The 23,287-nt window shown below is 46.5% G+C and overlaps 1 protein-coding gene across 1 annotated transcript; it reads right to left on the reverse strand.

Annotated features, from left to right (window-relative positions):
• Positions 1-8,068: 8,068 nt before the first annotated feature.
• Positions 8,069-22,560, reverse strand: SALL4 (spalt like transcription factor 4). Its single transcript, XM_017815271.1, has 4 exons — positions 22,380-22,560; positions 12,307-14,838; positions 11,350-11,657; positions 8,069-10,234 (listed from the first exon to the last, which is right to left on the reverse strand). The coding sequence occupies exons 1-4, from the start codon at positions 22,447-22,449 to the stop codon at positions 9,806-9,808; spliced, it is 3,339 nt and encodes a 1,112-aa protein (XP_017670760.1). The 5' UTR covers positions 22,450-22,560; the 3' UTR covers positions 8,069-9,805.
• Positions 22,561-23,287: the final 727 nt, after the last annotated feature.

The raw sequence follows: 23,287 nt of genomic DNA on the forward strand, positions 1-23,287 counted from the left end.
AGCAATTGTCATTTAATTTTCCCTTACAGTTGAAGCAGAGTCATCCTAACATTTTGTAATGAGGACATTTCAGCAATGTAATGAAGAGTTACACCAGCTTCAGGCACCAGCACTGAGACTGTTTAGGCAGATATTTCCAATGCCATCCTAACTAGGGCTGTCTTATTACAAAACTGTTTGTAGAACTGACTGTTAGGCTGTATTTCAATTAAGTAATACCATGTTTTAATTTCTTATTTCTCAATCTACTGTTCTTATCCCCTCATGGGGACAATTGAAGTAGAAACAGAAATCCCTTCTCCTCCCACAAACACTTCAGCTCATGAAACATATTTGCTCCATTTTTTCTCATATTCACCATCTGAAATATTTTTTTCATATGAAAGAAAATATAGGATGGTAGGATTCACTGGAAATGTTGATTTAATAAAAGGAGCAACTGAAGAACCTAAACAGGACATTGTACTTGACCCAAACTATTCACACCATTGCCACAAAACTACTGGCCTGACACTGTACCTGGCTGAAATGCCAATCCTAGCCTTCAGCCTTGGTTAAAATAAAACTTATCAAATGCCACTGTTATTTGCTTTGAGGTGAAAATGGCATTGGATTTTAAAACATCCATCATTCTTTTAAGCACCACATTTTGGCCCTTGATAACTTTGTGATCAGACAGAAATTAATGACATCCTACATGGAGCAGCTAAATTTCCTCCCTGTCATTTCTGCACATGGCCCAACTCCAACATCCAAGAACGTGGGAGGACAAACAGCTGACTGACTCAGTCCCAGGAATCCTAAAAGAAGAGCAAAGGGATGCACTGCAGCCTGCAGACTTACTAACACAGCACCTGAGGAGCCAAACAAACTTCCAAAGCCTCCCTTACGGGCACTCTGATTTTCTGCCTTGTATTGAAACACTTTGGATTTTTAGTTAGAAAATCACTGTGAAGGATCTAGACTAGGCTGTAACCCAATGGGCTAAACCCACTCCTTGATGTATTTTTGGCATAACATTAGCTTTGCTGTAAAGATTTCACTTGTGATTTCACCACTCACAGCAGGTACAAGCTCTCCTGCTTTCCAAGCCTTTGATTTTCATTTGCCTGTCGAGAAGGAATGCCCAAGGGAAAACCTCTAGCCTAGAACTGGGAAGTTAGATTTGTTAAATCAAGTGAAATAAAACCTATTTTGGTTTTTCTGATGCCACTGGATTGTTCTGATGCTTTAATTTTGCAAGCACGTAACTTGAGGCTCACAAAGGAGCCCTGCAAGCTGCAAAATTCATACTGCATCACTGCTAATTAAAAGGAGCTCATTTATTTTCCATCATTTTAAATCATTATCTATGTTTTGATTTTTTTCTCCCAGGACTTCCCCCCCCCAGATGATTAAATTAACAGCACAGCAAGCAGTTTTATACCCCTCAAATGCTGTCAGTGTTCTCACCTCTGCACATTGTAAATCCCATTTCAAACCCAGAAACTGGTTATTGAGGTTGAGCTCTCATCTTTAATGGGAAGGGTTGTATAAATCTACCAAGTTGTTGATTGGGATGATTTAACCTCTTTTCCCAGGGCAGGCAGCACAAGCACTTGCTTTGCCAGTAGACTTATGTTTTATGCACTGAATGATCTTCGGTCTCTCGTGATCTGACATTCAAGCTCACAATGACAAGGTGAAGCTCAATCTGGCAAAGCACAGCCTATGAACAAAACTGGCTCCAGGGTGTGTCTAAATCAAACAGAAATTTCTATGTCCATGGCCCTGTACCATCATGGTTCCCGGTGGTTTTGGAAGCCTTTTCAGCCTTATCTTTTGTCCTTCTCCTCCAGTTCTCCACTGTACCTCTGTGGTACAGAGCTCTGCCACCTCCTTGTCCCCATGGCTTTGCCTCCTCCTCTGTGCCCATGACAGCAGCTCCTCACCCACAGGTGATGCCTTCCAGTGGCTTTCACTGATCCTCAAATGCGTCCAGGTCTCTAAGCTCCACTGATTAAAGAACATGTAAATAAAGTGTATTTTGGGGGTGTGCCCATATTCCTCCAAGGAGCAAGTCCTCGTGCCAGTTTTCCACTCAAACAATGGATGGGTGGTTTTGACAATGCACTTGCAAATTGTGCTCATTACCTATTTAGCACAATGTGCTATAAATTTTCTTCCATTATAGCTGTGCTACTAAATAAATAATTGAGCTTTTTATGAATAGGACTCTAGTTTTGGGTTTTTTCCTTGATGAACACAGAGGAAGGTCATAATAATGATATTCTGTTTGACATTTTATATGCTGAAAGATTAATTCAGTTTTGGAACCACATTTAGTTTTTATCCCTAAGCATGAGTAGCAAATTATAGATAATTCTGACATCTAAGGAGTTGGCTCAGACTAAAGGTGTGCAACTGGTTGAACAAAATGCTTATGATTCCACAGGCAATCGGAGTTGTGCCATTATTCTTTGTACCTGTTATTATCTGATTTCATAAGTGCACGTTTTACAAATAGCAGGGTGCACCCTCTTTGTCTGAAAGTGTAGCCCATTGCACACGGTATTTGGAGCTTTGTTTCAGGGCTGTGTTTGCAGCTGCACCATTTGTAAGGAAGGCAGTGGGCAGGAGCAGGGATTTGGTTGCTAAGGGTTTGCAGACTTGCAGCCCTGCAGGAGCTGCGCAGCACAGCTCGTACACTGCGGGATCTCCCAAGCTCCCGACTCCCTCCCACCAGTGACCAGCAGAGAGGTGGGTTTGCCGTGCTGAAACATCACTCCTGCTCGCAGCAGTACTGAAACAAGCTTGGACTGTGACATTCAATCCCTCAAAATCAGAGCAAACATGCAAAAGCTGCCCGTTCCCAAGGCTCAGCTCCACACGCACACGGAGCCGGCACTGGGAGAGGAGCATTTCAGAGCAAAGAAACACAAAGTGGGACCCTGAAACACGAACCATTAGCAGTGTGGTATCATTGTACATGTGCCCCCAGCCTACACGAGGTGCATTCATCTTTTAAATTTATCTTTTAAACGTCTGGGCTCAGACAAGACCACTGCAATTAATTGGGGAGTTAAACACTCCCAGATTATCATGCACTGTTAACACCTGCAGCTCTGATCTGCACGCATGGCTTTGATATTATTTCTCCTTTTGACAAGTGGGCGATAGCGGATATCCTTTAAGCCTATATTTAATGAAGCCCCCCATAAATCCATCAACACTTGCTAAGGGAAACTACAATAAAGCTCCTACTGCCATGGGCTCTGCTATGAAGGGAACATTTGGCATTCTCATAATGAAGTTTGAGAGCAGATACTGCTCACGCTGATCTGAGGAAGTGCACTCTTTGTGTAGGATCTTTTTCTTCCGTAATTGTATGTTGTGGCTCAAGAAAACAACACTTCAGTACCTTCTTTTTAAAACCACAGTAGTCAAAATGTCGTTCAGAGAGGGCAGCTGTCAAATCTAAGAAATGAAGAAAGAAAAAGGCTTTCTAGACAAATGTACTCTCATTTGTAGTTTGTGTTTGTATTTTGTTAGCTCTTGAAATGATCTGGCTCCTGTTTTTGTGTTACGCCTCCTGTGAGTGTGATAAAAAAATGTAAAGCTATAAAGTGAAAATAAATTGGTATTTGTTACACATTTTATATTTCTAAATTTTATAAAAAGCCTAAACAAAAAAAACCTACATAAAGTGGTTATTTTTCATTTATGACTGAAAGAATTGAGTTGGGAAACAGAAGAACAAGTAATGAGGAAATTTTATGTTTTTCAAATCTGGACATCATGAGTTAAGAGGGGTGGAGTACTTTTAATATATACAGAAATTTAGGTACTCCAAAGCAGTAAATCACCTGAATGTGTGCTGAACTTAAAGGACCTAAGTAATCAAACTGGTTTCACGGGGAAAAAAACAGTGTGTCAAAAAAAAAAATTAAAAAGTTATGTTTGGTATTCTGAACATCTAGACTGCACGGAGACAAATTTTTCTAAAACAAACTTCGCCAAGTGGATCTACAGGACTGTGAAGGGCTGTAAAGCCAATACAGGTAACTCAGTTTAAAAGCATCCTCTGTCATCACACACATAGGACTGCAAAGCCAAGTGAGTGCCTAGGAAGATAATGTGCATAAATGATTTTGGGACTGATTCTCTAGCTGGACTCGATGGTCTTGGGGGTCTTTTCCAACCTAAATGATTCTGTGATTTAGGTTCCATGCTTGACTAAATATTTATATAACAGCACTAGACATTGTGAATTTTACTTGATTTGCTTTTTCAGTTTTCTTTAGAGAGACACTCTTACACAGATCTTTAGTCATGCCTAGATTTTGCCAAAACCAAGTATTGGAAAATAAGGCCCATGATTAGATCCACCTGTTCTCATTCTGAATTGAGACATTTTCTGCACGAAGCAATTAAGTCAGAGAAGTCGATCTTTGGACTGTGAGATATGACAACAGAGATGCTAATAAAGAAGTTTGACAGGAGAGGGATGCTGCCATTGATTGGCTGGATGGCCAGCACACCACCAGTTATAACAGGCATAATAAACCAATAAACCAGACAGCTTTGAGTATTGGTGGCATTAACAGCAATCAAAATGTTGCAAAGAACACCGCCCTTTATAAGCAATTAACTTAAAGTGCAGAAAACAGAAGATAGGATAACGAAATAGATAATATGGTAATAGGCTCCAGGAGTGTGTAATTGCTGGTTCTTTTCTCTGCCCTCGAGTTGTTTCCTGTCCTGCTGTGGCCGTGCAGTGCCAGACGCTTTTCTAGGTCAGTGGCGAATGTGAGTTGAAGCCGAATACACATGAGTTCAGCTCACCCACACCCCAACGCTGCAGAGCCCTCACCAGGGAGCCCCTGGGAAGGGCACACAGAGAAGAGCCCTCTGGGCTGAGCACACTACACAAAAATCACCAAAAAGCCTCAGCACTGAGCAGTAACCTCACGGGATCACACAGACTGTAAGGCAGCTTTCTGCCTGAGCTGGTATTTTGCAGATAGAAGCCATTGCCTTCCCTGATTCCAAACAGACTGCAAACCCAGCAGTAAACAGTAAAAAAAAAATAAAAAATCAATGCAGTACTCATCCCTTTTCCTCTGTTTCAGCCCTTCTCTGCCATCCCATCAGCACAAGCACCTCAGCCAGGTCCTTTCCCCTCTGCTGATCCAAGTTCAGTGGTCATTTACCCTTTGCTCCACGTTGTATTTATCAGCAGCCCAGGAAGGCTCCCATCTCTTCCCTGCCAGCTGTGAAAAGGCAATTGGCCTCACTGAGCTCAGCCAGGAGAGCTGGTTATCTATGTGATTATCAGACAAATTTCACTCCTCAAAGTTCCCACTGACTTTTTGGAAAGTTTTGAACAGAAAGGGTAGATTAAAAGAAATCTTTTTTTCGGAGGAATATCAGAGCTGATACATTAGAGCTAATGTGCTTTTTTTTCTTTCTAAAGCAATACAACTTTGAGGTTCAAATTTAGCATTTGAAGTAAGTCAGTGTTTACCTCAGCTCATGCAAGCAAATATGCTACTTACACAAAAGCAACAGCCTGCACAATGAGGAAAGTAAGCAATAACAAATAAGAACAAGAAAGTCCTTAGGCAAGAAGAGAGGCTAATGAGCAGAGACAGCACACATACCGTGCTCACTCTGCTCTCACACCACTGGAGCTACATTAGCTCTGGTAACTTGTTCCTAATTTACATCAGCAAAGGCAAGAGGAGAATCAGCTGTCTTTTTTAATTGTTAAGATGCAACTTTACTGTAAACTGAACACACTTGCCAGTGTGGGGAGTTACCACGCTGAGTTTCAGAAGGTGTTGGCTCAGCCCTTGCAGGTGGAGAGCAGGTAATTCCCAGTCTTGCCTGCTTTGTAAATAGTCTCCCCTGCAGCTCCCTCCAGCAGAAACACCCCTATGGCACAGCCTGCTTCTGCTGTGGGGATGGGGGGGATAGTCCTACCTGTTCTCCACGTTTTGTGATAAGATCCATGACTTGCTGGCAGGGGCTTAGCCAGGGATCCTGCCAAGCTCCAGCAGGAGCTGCCTCATCACTGAGCAGAGGTGCAGCTTTGGGCACACTTGACACGGTGGCCTGGAGAGCAAAAGGCCTGCAGTGTCTCTGTGCCAAGTCACATCATTTGATCTCACTCTGGCCACTCAGCCAAGGCAGGCACTGGATGAATCAACCTGATTCCCCTGAGTAACCCTCTGCTGCAGGGATATCATACAGCTGCTTGCCAAAACCTCTCGCTGTCCTGGTTTCCATCAGTTTCCTGACATTTTATTTCTAAACCAGCACTCATGCTTTAAAAAATTCCTCCCTTTTTTGTCATCTCCCACCTGCTGACCAAGTTAAAGGCAGCAGAGGTCTGATTATGTAATTATATTCTTATAGACAGCCATGAAAAGGCAGGCAGAGCCCCACAGCTTAGCAGCTTTTGAGGTGAAGCAGTTACACGTGCTCAGCCCTTATGGCACAAGTGCAGAGTCTATATTTAAGGGAGAAAAGGACCCCAAACCTCAGGAGCTGTTTGGATGAGGAGACATCAACAGATACCACCAAGTTACAAAGCCCCAGGACAGCAGGTTTTGTTGGCTTCCTGCTAGAAAACTGCTCTCTTCCTCCTGCTAACAACATATTTTCATGGCATTATGGTACCACTTGGTGTCAAGCTATCAGCAAAGAGCAGGCCTTTTATCACAGGTTCTTTTGAAGCTAGGGTACTTCTTCACAATACCCATGATTGCCCCATGCTGGAGAGCAATTTCCCAGTTAGGGCAGGTCTTTTGACATGATCCACCTCTCCTCTAAACCCACCTCCTCCTCCTTCCCACCACATTGCTCCTTGAGCTGCTGCAGTTAATCCTGCACAGGCAGCACATCCTCAGCACCAGTGTGAGGAACCAGCCTGAAATCCTGCTGCAGTTAATCCTGCACAGGCAGCACATCCTCAGCACCAGTGTGAGGAACCAGCCTGAAATCCTGCTGCAGTTAATCCTGCACAGGCAGCACATCCTCAGCACCAGTGTGAGGAACCAGCCTGAAATCCTGCTGCAGTTAATCCTGCACAGGCAGCACATCCTCAGCACCAGTGTGAGGAACCAGCCTGAAATCCTGCCCACCGTTTGAAGGGACAGAGCAGCAGCTCCATCACCAAGCCCATCCAGGTACCCAGAGCAACAACTGCTCTCAAAGCAGGTTGTAAGCTCAGGAGCTGCACACTATCCACACTGGCATGTGTAGTTTTTACTTACCACCACTTGCTGTGTTCCTCACTGGGGTTCAGATTCTAACCCCTTGGTTTCCCTGAGCAGAGAAGGGCCACGTCTCCTCTTGCACCGAATATTTTGCACCCAGGGACTATAGTGCTGCTTTTAAACAACTTCATGCTCTAGTGAAGCACTGAATGCTTTCTACCTCCCTGCATATCTCCCGTGTGCTGTTATCTTTCCTTCTGCTCCTATATTTATTTTGCCCTCCTCACACCTTTTCTCAGCTTGGTGGTAGAGCCTAGAGAACGAGTGTTTCCTTTCTGCTTTTCTTTGCACTCCCAAATATTGTGCAGTCAGCTGCAGTGCTGGAAATATCAGTTTCTGCACCATTTTCCTCCACTGTTACCTCCCAAGCCCAAAATACATTTGTTAGTTTTTAAGTTGCAAGGATCAGAACCTCAGCACTTTTCCATTACTGTTTTCCTTTGCTCTTTAGGGGAAGTTATTTATCGTTTTTCTGTGCAGCCAGTGTCTTCAGGCACCAGCAATTTGACAGCTTAATATTCTTTTCCCTTTGTAGGGTGATCACAGTACAGGAATTGTTGTACATATTCCTGTCACTCTATTCTAGTGTGGAAATGAACATCCCTGGCACGTACCAATCCCTGTATCAAACCCCAGGTGTTCCTAAGGAACGGATCTAAAGACCCCTCCACTCCTACCTGGTTCCTGTTGTTTAAAGTAACAAACTAAAGCCACGGATTTCAAGTCCCTGGAGTGAGACAGCATCCTGCCCCTTGAACTCGCTCTTCAGGAGACAAAAGCTTTGCCAGAAAAATTAAAGCAAGAAGTGTGAAAAAACCATCCCAAAATTTATTCTCAAAAATGTCAACAGAAATGCATCAGTAGATACTCAAAACTACAGAGTTCTCAAAAGTCATACATTCACAATGTAGAAACATGACAATTGGGATTCCTTTTGCATGGTCTATGTAACAATATCCATTTTACAGTGTAAACAGGTACTGGTATGTTCTTACTTACAAGTCCAGCAGGAAAGGCACAACTCGGCATACAGAGATCATAAGCAAGAATCAGGTGCAACAACATTACACAAACTTTTGGTAATCTGCATTTCTGGGGCCTTCCACAACAGAGACTGGACTTGAAGATTTCCTGCAGTCAACAACGAGATGTCTTTCCATCCTTCAGTCCTTCCATTCCAAATGCTCACTTTCCAGTCTGGTTCAGATCCCATTAGACATCCAGTTCCAGCAGGCGTCAGAGCAACTGTGAAAGGTCAGTCCAGTAACTCTTCAGGTGCTTCCACTAATACATCAGGTTTTGGTTTCAGATAGTGCATGGAAGCATCTGCTTGAATCTCAGTCATTACAGTGGTCATTAATAGAAAAATAGACACTACAACTACAAAAGGAAAAAATGAGGTAGATAACTTAGAATCCAGATGACTATCCCAGCAACCTTCATACAACACACATGGATCATTAATTACCATTTTGGTAGAATGCAAATTCACAGACCACCAAGAAACTTAATGACCAGAGTAGGAATGCCATCCAAAAACCCACAAAACATTTAACCTAAGCATGAATAATTCATATTTAAATACAGGTTTACACAGACTGATCTCCTAAATTACCCAAATGAAAAACAATAAAAATAAAAAAGTCTCTTGCTAAGGAAACCAGTTCCCATGCCCAATTGCAACAGTCACGTGAGATTCCTTGCAGAGCTTTTAGACCTGACTTCCCAAGGCAAGTCTTCCCTTTCAAGAGGAAACAAAAAAAGTATATACATACCTACTCATGCTTGTTTGGGGCTCTTGGTATTGAAATAAAACATCTAGGAAAAACTGCACATCTTTGGAAGTAGGAATTTTGGCACTACATTTGAAGGACTGTCCTAGTAGTAGTATTAAATAAGCAGCAGTCAACAACACAGAGAATTAATTACTTAGGAGCAGTGACTAAAGAAAAACAGCAACTTTCTTTCCATAGAACTTCTGAGGCAAAAAAAAAAAAAAAAGTAATTAAAAAAAATTTTTTGTAGTTTTTTTTTAGTCATTATAGTAAAAAGTACATTCAGAAACCACACAGAGCCAAAAATCCAAACAGAAAAATTCTTCCTAGGAGGGTAGCAGACATTCTAGGATATTTACCCGCATTAATAGTTTTCATTTCTCATCAGTAAATAGAAGCTTTTCCATCAACAGTAGGTTGCTTCCACTCTATTCAAAACCCCCAAGTATCACTCTAAACAGAGGTAAATATTCTAACCTTTGGAATTTCAAGTTGTAGAAACTTCTGTAAGGCTGTACACATTAAAGTCACACGCAAGAACTACTTTGCAAGACCCGCATCTTTCCAAATAGAAGGAAATCCTAATCTTTATTATTTACTATTTGCAAAGCAATATCATGATTGTACTCTGGGCAACTCTTACAAAGACAACCATAAAATCATTTGCACGTCAATAGGAAAATAGGAGGCTGAAGTGGAATCTCTTAAAAATATATGTTTGTGTATATATATATTTGTTCTTTCTGTACGTCGACTTCACTAGAGTCTTTAACTAACAGCAATTTTGTTCTCCTCCATGAAGTGAGGGAACTGGTGTTTTGGCACATTGTCTGCAGCAGCACCACTGGCCTTCTCTGTTTCAGAACCAGTCCCAGACTGGGTCCCATCTATTTTGGAGACTGTAGCAGTGTTTATGGCCGAGCCACCCCCGATGGTGACCGGGAGGGTGGGCAAACCACCGCTCTGGATCACCGAGATCTCGTTGGTCTTCATGGCGATGCCATTGCTGAGCATGGCTGCGTACTGATTCCACACCGTGGGGTCAATGCTCGCTGAGGGAGGCACTGGGAACACATCCTTTGGGAACATGTCAGATATCTTCTTGGGATCATTCCCCAGCAGAGCCATGGGATTATCAATCGAAAGCCGCCTTCCCCGCCTGGCAGAGTTATTCCACATGTGAGTTCCCACATGGACCTTCCAGAGGGGGGGCAAAAAGTGAAAAGAATCATTATTACTGCAGCTCTTTCATGGCATGCCTGTAAGCAAAGTAGAACTTAGGTAAGTTGCCCAAAAGAAGTCATATTTGCATTCAGGTAAGTGTTTAAGGTGGGTTGTTCTTGTCAACGTTCCATTCCTGGCATGTGTAAAATAGAGTCATTCCACTGCCTGACACTACCATGCATCTCTAGAGTTTACTGCTCAAGGGCTCATAGGACTGTGTTTTACACTTATTTTAAGTGGAGTTGGCAAAGATGCCGCTTTCTCCCCCAAAATAAAAGCCACGTTATCTGCTGTGAACAGACTATACTGAAAAAAATGCTGGTTAATGAAAAACAACCACCAAGCAATTTGGAAGAGAAACACTAAGTAATGTGGAAGATTTCGCCTGAGCTGAAATTTTCCATACCACATTCTGCTAGTGCTTCCAGCAAAGGACTGTTTGCAAACTGCAGAGTATTTTCTCTCCCCATAAGAATTTTATCTCCCATTTATACAAGAGGACTGAAGAACCTGAAGTTTCTCACAGGAAGGGAGAAGCCTCGGTGAGAGTGAGGGAGCTGCAAGTCCCTCACAGGGCAAATAAATTCATCTGACAATAAGGACAGATTCACAGCACTTCTGCAGCAAGTGCTTAGACACAATCCCCAAGTACTTTGTGCTATCTCAGGATTATCCTGTTTTAATCTCTCCTCATCTCACAGTGTTTCAAGCAGTGCAGTGTAATGCATTTACTCTGCAGGCAGAATTTTGTAGCATTCAGTCTATGAAATGTTTATGTCTTGACACATCCAAATCCAAATGAAAAAGAAAAAAAGCAATCTGCTTAGTAAGGGCTAAGCCTTCCCTTCCATCCCAAAAGGAAAGTCAAAAGTCAAGGACAGAAGTGAAGACCTGCAGGCAACCTCAGTACAGTGTTTAGTGAGAAACTGTGTGAAAAAACTCAGGAAGGAGAGACAACAGTCAAAGATAACTATGTGAGGAAGTAAAAGAAGTGTTGCCCCCAAAGGCAGGTCAAATATTAGCAAGTCTTTCCATCTTTAGTATGAGTTTCACCAACAAAGGAGATCAACACCATAGAGATGACCTACCTTCAGGTTTCCTTTCGTGGTGAAGGCTCTCCCACAGATGGTGCAGGCAAATGGCTTCTCCCCAGTGTGGGTCCGCTCATGGATCTGCAGGGCGCTGGCAGAGGAGAAGTTCTTCCCACAGGTAGTGCAGATGTGCTGTTTGGCGGGACGGCAGAACTTGGGTCGTGGCACGAGGAGAGGGGCAACCCCAGGGGACAGAGCTGGTGGGCCAATGAAATGGCCAGTGCTAATGGGGCGGTCGCTGGGCATCTCCATCTTTATCAGGGCTGGGGAGGCTCTCACAAAAGCAGCTGGAATACTACTTCGACCTGGAAAGAAAGCAAAGGTAATGTTTATCCCAACCTCATTCTGCTTCAAAGCTTAATTCTGGCTAAGGCTCCAGAGGCCGTGCCTGTGGAGCTGCACGAGCCTGAAAAGCACATCTGCAGAGCCCTCCAGAGACACACGACAGGGCTGCTACTGCACTTCCTGGGACACCCCAAAACAAATCAGTTCACCCCTGTTCTTTTTTGGTGAGCTTATGAAAGTCTTGCTTTCAGGTCAAATTTAGATAAACATTAACCTTAATGCTAAAGAGCCTGAAAAGCCCACATACGATTTCCAGAGTTTCCATGACACATTCTTGGGATAAGCAGTTTTCCCACAAAACACAAATGTGTATCTTTAAAGAGATATAAGGAAGTATTAGGTGAGCCCATGAAATACACTAAGTGCATGGTCTCTATTAATTTTAAGAACCTCTATGCTACCCCTTGCAGGAGATAACGGCACTTAAGTCTTTGAATTTTGAATCTTAGTCAGAGAAACTTAACAGGGCATATTCCCTTATCCTAACAGAGGAGAAACAAGAGGGGAAAGCTGAGAAAGCTTTGTTTCCTGTTGGTCCTTTTTAGAGACTAATTTCCTCCAGCCCTACTGCCTCACCCCAAATTACCACCAGCATTTTGAATTACTCACCATATTCTCCATTTGCAAAGTGTAACCCGGGTTCTTCTTTAATGACCTTCCGACCAATATTGCCGTAAGTTAAATCCAAAGCACCAACAACCCCTTCCATTTCTGCAGGAGCATTCTCAGGACCCTCTGTTTTATTTCCCGTGCCTGAATCTTCCTGATTGTTGAAGGCAGGTGACTTTGACCTCACGCTCTCAGCTTGGCTGTTGGCTGGGGACAGAGCCTGGAGAGACGCGGACTCAGAGGCAGCAGGACTCCTGCCATTCTGATAATCTGGATCTCCTGCCACAGAAGACGAATCATTTGTCATGCCATCGCTTTCTGCTGAGCCATTGTCACTAGACTTCAAACTGCTTTGCCGCTGCAAATTCAAAGAGGTGACGATCTTCATCTGATTCTCCAGGGCAGTAACACCAGAGAAGGAGGCTGCCGTGGCTGGCGACTCTGATTGTGCATCATACGGAGTAGGAGGTTTTGAAGAACTCCTGGGGCCATCCTGAGAGTCCACGTCCTCTTCCATCTCTATGCTTTCCACGGTCTCATCTTGGCGACTGATGTCTCCGTTCTTCTCAGCCACAGCAGGATCCACATCGGCGCTGTCGCAGGTGTTCTCTGGCATTGGCGTGTTGGGGATCTGTCCCCCCATGTGCATGCGGATATGCTGCTGCAGCACAACTGCATTTGTAAACTTCTTCTGGCAAATAGGACACGAATGTTGCATCTTCAAAGGAGTATTGGCCCGGTGGACGCCGTAGTGAGTTTTAAGGTTCCCTTTAGTGGAGAAAGCACGGCCACAGATCTTACACTTGAACGGCCTCTCCCCGGTGTGAGTACGATAATGCATTTTGAGTGAACTCTGGCAGCTCAGCACTCTGTGACAGATCAGGCACTCGTTGGGGTCAGCAGTAGATTTGTCGATATTTTCAACCAGTTGCTGAAGCTTCGACGTCTCTGAGCCCTGCTCGTTTGACCCACTTACGTGGAAGATGCTCACACTGCAGGTGGCTTGTGGTGAGCTCAAGCTCTGCTCTGTTCCTGACTCATGGCCAACTGCTCCCGATGAGGAGGAGCCACCCTCACTTTCTGGAGACGGCCTTGACTGCAGATCACTTGAGAACGTACCAGGCAGAGACTCCTTAATGCCTGCTAGGCTGGAGATGGTCTGAGGTGCACCTGTGGCCGCAGAGGTAGGCAGAGTTGTCAGGAGAGGTTTGCTATCCACAATTAGGTTAGACTCATCCAGTGGCACAGACATCCCGTATGGGATTCCAGTGCTAGTGGGAACATTGTCCAGGTGCTCAGGAACCGGGTAAGGATTCATCTTTATGTGAGGGTATTTGTCTTTGTGACGCTGAAAATGCACTTTAAGGTTTCCTTTGGTTGTGAAGCGGTTCCCACAGATGTTACACTTGTAGGGCCTTTCTCCGGTGTGGGAGCGGAGGTGGATCTGCAGGGCACTGTCATTGCCAAAGACCTTCCCACAGAATTTACACTTGTGTTTGAAGAACGGCTCTTCTGCATTCGGTTTGCTTTCAGACACGCTAATGTTGGGAGGTTTCCCCTTCCCCTTCTTTGAGGAATCTATTACAGAAGAAACGGCCGAAAGCGGATTCTGGAAGATGACGGAGTTGGAGGACTGAGGTAGCAAAGGATTTGGGAACTGAGAAATGGAGCCGGGGAGGCTTCGGCTTCCCTCTGGCTTCAGGGGGAAGGAGGAGGACAGCCCAGCAGCCAGCGAGCTGGCAGCTGCAATGCCAGTGTTAGAATGAGGTAGTTTTCCTTGCTTCAAGGATTCCAGTGATAGGCTCTGGCTTCCAGCTTTCTGTCCAATTAAAGCCACAGCAGCCGACAGCTGCTGAGACATGTGAGCGCCCAGAGCTTTTAGTGGATCAGTAGCAGCTGCTATAGAAGGATGCAGGGCATGGGGAGCCATCATGGCAATCTGAATGCGGATCTGCTCCGTCAGCTGAATCTGCTGGAGTTGCTGCTGCTGCAAACACACGAGCTGCTCCAGGATCATGGGGATAGCATTGAAACTGGCTGCTGAGGAAGAGATGGCATCGGAGGTCCGCTGGTTCACAGCCACTTTAGTGCCACGTATCGTCTGCAAAGTCACATTAGTGTTTGGTACTTTGGATTTTGGTAGATAGCTTAGCCCAGGAGCCGCAGGCGTGACAGGGGGTTCTATTTTAAGGTACATTCCTCCAACTGATTCAGCATCCATTTTTCCTTCTCTCTTTTCCATAGAACCAGTGCAGCCCTTTGCCTGAATGTCCTTGCGTGTCCTGCTATCCATTCGGTCACTTGGGAAGTTCCCTAGAGAAGCTTCAGAGAAGCTCTCAGGGGGTACTGTTCCCTCACTGTCATTCATGATTAGAACAGGTGGATTTTTAGTGCAATTTTTCTTATGCTCAAGGAATTCAGAGAGAACAAAGAATTCTGCACAGCATTTCTCACAGATTTTAGTTTCCTCCATGCGGCACCTTTTGGAACTCATTTCGCCATCTCTATCACCTGGGACGTCTTGTGGACTCCCTTAAAATAAAAGAAAGTCACATTATTAATTGCTAGGTTTAGGCTGAGTATTCACTATTCTTAAGATCACCGATTTCACCTGAATTTCAAGCTAAAAGATACAAAACACTTGGAATCAAGTTTGCAAATGAATCAAGTCCTGCTCTTTATTTTGATGCCAAACCCTCTGCAATCAAAAAGAAATCTGCATCTCAGCTGTGTTTTCAATAAAAACAATAATCTAAAAAGACTCTCACAAGGCTCAATGAAAAGGGTTTATCCAAAATCCCTTTATACAGGTAAAAAGAGACAGTGCAGCAAGGCAGCATCTGCAAAACAGCTTAAAAGGAACACAAGGTAGATAGAAGAAGCCTCCTAACGCTGAGCAAAACACCACAGAAGCCTGTTTGGTGTTTGTACTTCAGGTTCTAAATCTTTGTTAACCACCTCTCAAAAATTCATACAAGACTGTTAACACGGGAACTTCAGAACAATACTTAATTGTACACTGATGTATTAAACGACTTGCACTCCACCATAATGACAGTAATAATTACAACCGAAAAGGGCCCACAAAAGGCCAATATTAGCTTCTAAAACCTTCAAAAAACCCCCACCTCTAAAAAGACACAGTAGTAAAGAAGACATGATTAACTGACAGAACCCCCCCCACAGGTATGAGCCTACACTGATGCTGGTGATTATTAAAACAATCCAAGTAACAAGTCCTGCTTGCAAAACACACCAAGACGTTTCAGACCCCGTTTCGCTGCATCTGCAACTCACCCACTTTTGGGAAGGGGCAGGAAAAGCCAAGCTGGGCTCCATGTCCGCTCCTGCCCTTCCACCACCAGCACCCCCCAGAACAGACTGAGCAGAGTTTGCACACGGACAAAAAAAAGAAAATCATTCGGGGAAACATCAGAACTGGAATAGAGGTTAACAGAACTCTAAAGCAAAACAGGATGTTTTTGCTCAGTCTCGCCATCCTTCAAACAACAAACTCAACACCCAGCTCGAGGCAGGCCAGTACTCAGGGCAAGGGGGGGCAGGAGTGCTCAGGAGGTAAAGCTTTATAGCTGAAGGGAAGCGGGAAGGGCTCCAGCTGTATTCCAGCCCCCATCAGCTGAAACCTCCTGGAACTCCTATCAATTCGTCTGATTTCGATGGGTGCCAAGGGCGCAGTAACTAAGTAACTTCACCTCCAACAGGCCCAGCAGGGCACACCCCAGACCTGCACACGCTGAGAACTTGAGCCGAGATCTGTCCTGCTCAAGCCTCTGAACCCACATTACCGGCCCACGCCATTTCACAAGGTGAACCCCAGACTCTGCAAGCACGGGAGCTTTTTGCGGCTTTCATTTTAGAGGTGTAACCGAACCACACATCTGATACATGTGTATATCCTGTACATGGCAGGGTGGAGGGGAAGGATGTCCAAGCACATCAATTTGCTGTTTGAGGGGGGTGTAAAAGCTCTCTAAGGGAGGATATGGCAAACCTTGACACTTAGCTGAACAACAGCATCGTATGTCTATTCAACACATCAAACTTCAACAGTTTAATGCTGTGTGGCAGAAAGTGCACGCTGAAGTTTATTTTTAAAAATAAACATTTGATCAATTACTAAACACAGCAAACATCAGAGGCCTGTTCTGCTATGATCTCTAGAGCAATAAATCCAAATCTGTAAAAAAAATCACATACACTTCTAGTCCTTGAACAGTAAGGAAAAGGGTTCTCAGAACTGGTATGATCAAAAATGTTTGGATGCCTCCTATCTAAACAGGGAGATTTAAATGCTTTTTTCTTCCCTCTCCTTCAGCCCAAACTTCTGTAAGTGAAAGAAACAAGTAAGAGCATGTATCTCCTATCCCATCATTAAACTGATGCCTCTAACATTGATTTAACTCTATGCAAAAACATACAGAGAAATCTAGTCTGCAGACAAGTACAAGTAGTACATAATTCAGAACTTGGACAACAGAGTCAACCAAGAACAGATTATTTTAAGCTATAACGGGAAAGAAAGTACCTGTGTCGAAAAAAAAAGACAACAAACCTCCAGAACTACTCTGTACACGGCCTTTGGACGTCTTCACTGCTTTTCTGTTTCCATCCATTACACAGGTGTTTCATAGAATATACTAAAACATGAAAATCTCTTTTCCAAATCCCTTAGTTAGTAGTCCCATCTTCCAGGCTGAACTATACAGTTTACACATTACAAAATAACCTCAAGGTTTTCCTTTTTCCATTGGAGCAGAATATGTCTGTACCAAAGACTCCTGCCCACCCCCAAGGAGATATTCCAGGATAATGTCTAGACAAGTCCTCAAACTTTAACTTCTTCAAAGCATCTGATCATTTATCTCCCTTCCCTTGATAGTGCTTTCTTATTTTTCTACTTTTCCACTGATAAGACCACACTAAATTCAATGCCACTTTTCCAACCTCCAGCACAGCCCATGCTCCTCATTTTCCTGATTCTGAGGAGCTCTGGTAACTTTTCTGGTCCCAAGCAGCAGTTGCCACCTAAGAGAAAGAAAACTCCAGTACACTGAGGGTACTTGTGATGGGCAGCAGCAGGCAGGTTGGGAGCCTTGGCTCTGCCAGCTCTTGCTGCCACTGTCACATATTTTCATTTCCAGTTCCCCTGACAGTAAGGCACTAGTTTAGGACTCCAAATAAATTCAATTCAGAGCTTGAAATGACTTGCTGAATGACAAATATGGAAGTTACACCTTATTTTCCTTTCTACCTTAGAAAAAGTGGATATAATATCTTCCCCCATCTCATAAAGAATTTTAGATAAATTCAGAAGCAAGACTCTGGGTAACTGTGTAGTAGCTGGAATAACTAAGGAGCAATTTACTGTTTCTTTAAAAACACCAACAGCTTCTGTAAAACTCATCTTGATTTCTAGGTACATCCTCTCCCCGGCACCAAGGGCCGCAATCAGAGCACCTCAGCTCCCCAAAACTTCATCAGTTATCACTAACATGAATTAACGGTCTGAAATCAAGGGGTTTCCATGCCAAGAAAGCAGCTCTGCCCACATACTGTACAAGGATTTACCGAGGAGAGCCCTGCCACAACAATTGCTTGTGCACTTCACTTAACCCTCTCCAAAGGCTTCCCAGGGATAGGACTTCTACTGTGTTTTTTTTATCTCCCCACTCCCGAATTTCAGGAATGTTATCTCTCAGCATCTAGTTATCCAATAAGTTAGAAGAATGCAGTAAACCCAGCAGGGGGGTTAGATTGAATCACTGACAAATGGACGGAAAAAATCCACTATTGTGTAGGACAAGGCGGTCATCGACAAGGAAGGCTGATAAAATCCACACAGCTCCAATAATTTATTTTTTTTAAGGGAACCAGCAAAAGAGTGAAATAAGTCTGGTTTGACGTGATTTCAAGAAGGGTGCTGCTGGTCTGCCACTTAACTGAGCCATTAGTGACTTGTTTTTTTCCAACTGTAGTTCGCGTGAATTGGGATGAAACTGAGCTCAAGTTTTCCCACCCACTTTTTTTTCCAGGAGTTTTAATACCTTTGGTGAGCTTACTTTCCCTACAGACTACAACCCATGCCCTACTTTTGCTTTAAAGTTAACAAAACCACGCACATCTCGCTTAAAATTAACTCGTGAAGAATTGATTATCGACCCTCCACTCCAGTCCTAGACATGAAATCCTCTGCCATCAGCTCCCTGTTGCTCTCTCAGGCATCGTGCTTCCCTGATGCTTTTTCCCTGTTCCCAGCTGAAAATCTGGGACTTCCAAGAACTGCAAACTGCCCAAAAATTCACTCTCTTTTTCTTTCACTATCAAACAACATTTAACGCATTTTATTTAACTGTAACTATGACAAAATCACGTCCTTGAGTAAGTAAAACATACGACTGCCTACGTACAGAAATATGCCAAAGGCCTTGATGTTTTCTACACTGAATTCATCAGCTGCATTTTTATAGCCAAGAACGAACCAGAAACGCGTTACACCTACAATCAGGATTTCAAGACTTTAATTGTTTTATTATCTACCTACTGATTCACCCTTTTGGTGACCCACCTATTCAAGCGACATATTCGGCGGAACACAGAACGAACTATCGCGAATAAAACACTTCTGAGGAGCAAAACAAGCGTTAAAACACGCGGGGAAAGTGAAGCTCCGAGGCGGCGGCTCCCGAGGGCGCAGCCCCGCTCCCGACCGACCGACGGCGCCTGGACGGGGCTCTGAGCCCCCCCGAGCGCCGGGCCGGCCCTTGGGAAGCGGCTGGAGATACCTGCGGGCGCTGCCCGGAGCCCCGGCGGAGGTCCCGGTGCCGGTCGGTGGAGGGCACTCACGGCCCGCGCTCCCGCCCGGCCCCGCCGCGGCCCCGGCCACCCCCGGGCGGGGCCACCGCGACCCCCCGGCAGCCACCTGAGCCAACAGCGACCCACACATCACCCACGGGACGAGTGGTGTGTTGTCGAGTTTGCCCCAGAGCGCTCCGAGCCCCCCAAAAGCCGCGGTTCCCCCCAAAGCCCCCCGGCCGCCCTACCTGCCCGGCGGCCGCGCCGCCCCTCCTGGCGGCCCCGGACCACACTTAACACTAGTACAGTGTTTAAGAGCGAGCTAAACGGCACAAACCCCGCTGCCAAGGTCAATTGCATGAGAGTCCTAATTGTGAGCCTGACATCAACTTACCACCCACAGCAAGCAGGAGGAGGCAAAGGTTAGAGCAGCAGCTCTGTCAAAACGTCACATGCCGCCGAGCCCAGCGAAAGGGCTCCATCCCTACAACCAATATAATGTTTCACTTACGTAAAAGGAAAAACAAGCCGGGCATCGCCCCCCTCCGCCCCCCGGCACCTTCTCCCCCTTCACACGGCTGCAGCACCCCGGGGGATGCTCCTGCGCCCCGAAGCTCCGGGCCGGGCCAGCCTGTCCCGCGACAGCACCTTCGGGCAACCCAAATTAAACATAAAATAAATCACCGCAAAACTTGGTTTTCCTAGTTCGACACGCCTTCTTCACTTCTGCAGAGGTCAGCGCACGAAGTGGGGATTCAAATAAAGTAAATCCCTAATTTCGCATTGAGAAAAAATATTGAAGTTGCAGTTTGATACTGTATTTTTAAGAACGAATCCGATTTTTAATGGCAGCGATCCAGCACAATGGGTATTTTCAAGCCCTTTGTGGAAATGCTAATTTTCAGTATGTAGCATTATTCCTCAGTGACCACCTGCTGATTTTTTGACCTGTTAATGGATCCCCAGGTTCGCGGGACACTTTAACCCGCCGCATTGTTCACAGAGGTGGGTCCCAAATCGCTTTGCGAAAAAAGGGAACACTTGCAAAAGAGGAGATAAGGGCTTGATTTTATTATTACGATTATGTGTATATCGTCGATAATGCCCCAGACAAATCCTCGCGGAATTTCGACTTTGTTAAAGAGCTTCATCACTTATTATTTATGGGCACACCTGGAGGGGGGAATAAGCAAGACTATTTTGGATATTGGCGGGCGGTCCGAGCCATCGGAGCCGCAGCCAAGGTTTGTAATTTCTGAGAGCGGAGATCCCGCAGGACGGGGCTCAATGCGGGACCTGCACCGGTCGCCGCCCCGGGCGGCTCCGGAAGGTCCCGGCCGGGCAGCGCACGGCAGCTCCGATCCCCCAAAACCCCCAAACTCCCGCCGCCCCATGAGCGGCAGGAGAAGCCCTCCCAGGCACGGCCAGAGCTTCACCAGGTCCCCCGGCCTATGCAGCGGCTCCCAGAGGGATTTCGGCCAGGGTTTGGTTGTTAAAAGAGAATGGGGTAAAAAAAAAAAAAAAAAAAGCTCCAACAACAACAACAAAAAAGCAGCTGGCCATTGCCCCGGAGAGCGCGGTGTGGAGCGATCCTCCCTCCCTCCCGCACACCTCCCCCGCCCCAGCGGCCGCATCAGGAGTGATTAACCCTTTTGTTTCAGCGCGGGGCCGGAGGTGCCTTTCCAGCAGCGGGCAGAGATTTACATGTGGAAACATCACCTCCATCCCCCAACCTAACCATATGCACAAAGGAAAACAGTCATGCATTAAACATGGGATTTATTGCCTTCTGGCCAGCATGCTGTTTCTTAAGTCACCATTAACTGGACCCAACAATTGCACATTTCGACTCAAAGAAGAAAGGGGGGAGGAAGAAAAAAAAAATTAAAGAGCCCGAATCTCCTGCGGGCTGGGAATAAGCAGCTCCTGTAACGTGCCGGGGTATTGATCAGTTCTAGGGATGGAAACAAAACCAGTCCTAAAGGATGGCAGTGAACCAAAGAAAGTTCTTGGGGGACACACAGAAACGTTTGGGCACAACGACCACAACAACTGTGAACAAACGCAGCCCGGGTCAGCCCCGCTCCTCACCCGGGACGGGACGTGCCCTCCTCCCCGCCGCAGTCCCGGCTGGGAGCAGGACGGGCACCGCGGGAGCGTCCCCGGCCCCGAGGGCGGTGATAGCGGGGGCAGAGCCCGCACCGGAGCCAGGGAGCCGCCAGCCCCCGCAGCGGGAAGATGCTGCTCGGCCGCGGGAACCGGGCACGCTCCGGGAACGCCGGCCCTTCCCCTGCACGCCCACCCCACCGGGAGCTGAGGGCTAAGTTGAGCCAAAATTTCTTCCTCTCCCATGGCAGGGCCGAGGGCTGCGAGCTCCCCAAAATAGGGGACTGCGATTTGCGGTGGCAAAGTCCCCCACGCCGCCCAAATACAAAGCGCTCACGCACACCCCACATTAGCTCACCGGAGTTATTTTAGGAAGTCGGAAATCAAAGATGGCTGGAGGTCAAGCTACAAAAGGTCCAGGGCGATTGTGATCTCCAACAAAAATAGTCCGAGCGTGGAGGGTTTTCTCCCTTCTTTTTTTTTTTTTTTCCCCCAAAGCCCCACAAAAATCCTCAAATAACTCCCGAGAAAGTGCTGAATAGATCAAGGAAACCGAACTCGAGCCATTTCCTACCCCTCCTAAGTCGTCTGCAATTTCTTCCTCTGCTCCCCCCACCCGTTTGCCACCCGCCCACCCCCCCAAATTCTCTCTGCCTCAGGGCATCTTTGGGGTTCCCCTCCCATGAAGCTGCACCCCCAGCGCGGCGGCAGCGGGGCCGGTGGCCCCCGCACCCCCCACGCGGGACCCGGCGGAGGCTCCGCGGGACCGGGGGATGCGTGCGGGGCATTGGGGGGCCAGGGCCGGGCAAGGCGAGGACCCCTCGGGCACCCCCGCGCAGGGCTGCGCTCCGGAGCGGCCCAAAGCCGAGCCTCCCGCCCCCCCCCCCAAAAAAAAATAAACGAGGTGCCCCGCTCAGCCCCGCGGAACGACACCGCGCGGGGCTCCGCAGGGGCGTGGGGAGTTCAGTGCCCCAAAAAAGCTTGGGGAAGGCTGGGAGTCGGGCTCGTGGCAGACCCCGCGGGGGGAAAAGAGAACGGGATGAAGCACGAGGGTGGAAAAAACCCCCCGGGAAGCGCCCCCCGCGCCCCGCCGCCGCCTCCGCGCATCAGCCGAGTCGGGACCCGCGGCGGCTCCGCGCCCCCCCTGAGCTCACCACTTGCAGCATCTGAGGGCTGCTCCTCGGAGTTGATGTGCTGGGGCTTCGCCTGCTTCCGTCGCGACATGGTGCACCAGCATCGGGAGCAAAATAGTAGCAATTATTTTCCTCTTCACAACAAATTCCTAGAGTTGGGAAATTACCCCCATTGGGCGGAATGCGCATGTCAGAGTAATTATGATTATCAATAATGCATTGCGATTTATCATGGGTCCCTGACGGCTGATTGGCCTGAGTCCAAGGGCTCACAGATTATTCAAATCAGCCCCATTGATCCGCGCAGCGGGGCACGCTGGGCCATGTAGTCCCCGCGCCCGGCCCGCCCTGCCGGGCCACAAAGGCGAGAGTCCCGCGGGGGCCGGGGCCGCCCCCCCGGCTTTAGGGGGGGCACCGACCACCTCTCAGAGTAAACAAACAACCGGCGGCACGGCCGGCCAGACTCACGACCGACAATACCTTTGTTGCCTCACCTGAGCTTTTTACATTGTGCTTTAAAAGACTCGCGCCACCCCCCACCCCCCACCCCCCCTAAAACAAGGAGAAGCCCGGGACAATGGTAATTCTTCCCTTTGTCACTCGATAAGGTGGAAGAGGGAAGAGTGCCGATAGTCGGAGTGGACAAATCCCGGGTCCTCCAGTGGGGTGGGCAACTCAAGGGGCTTTAAAAGCCGATCCAGACGGCGCGTAATTATGCTGGCGTTCGTTCAGTTGTTTAGAGACTCTTTAAAAGTCTCACTTTCTGGGAAGCCGGCAAAATCGAGCCAAGGGTATTTTTAACAGCAAGTAAAAACGTTACACACGTAAAAGGTCCATGTGAAAAAGTTGAAACAAGTGATAAAGCAACACTTGGAAAGTGTTTTCCTGCACTAAGTTGACTGTGTTAGTACGTAGTGGAATCATTTTCG

Source organism: Lepidothrix coronata, unplaced genomic scaffold, assembly GCF_001604755.1.
Source record: "Lepidothrix coronata isolate B3197 unplaced genomic scaffold, Lepidothrix_coronata-1.0 Scaffold49, whole genome shotgun sequence".
Lineage (NCBI taxonomy): Eukaryota > Metazoa > Chordata > Aves > Passeriformes > Pipridae > Lepidothrix > Lepidothrix coronata.

Coding starts and splice junctions, on each gene's coding strand:
- SALL4 (XM_017815271.1), bottom strand. CDS start 22,449: ATGTCGCGACGGAAGCAGGCGAAGCCCCAGCACATCAACTCCGAGGAG. Junction 14,839..22,379: donor GCCCTCAGATGCTGCAAGTG/GTGAGCTCAGGG, acceptor TTTTATTTTAAG/GGAGTCCACAAGACGTCCCA. Junction 10,235..11,349: donor CCACGAAAGGAAACCTGAAG/GTAGGTCATCTC, acceptor CCCCTCTGGAAG/GTCCATGTGGGAACTCACAT.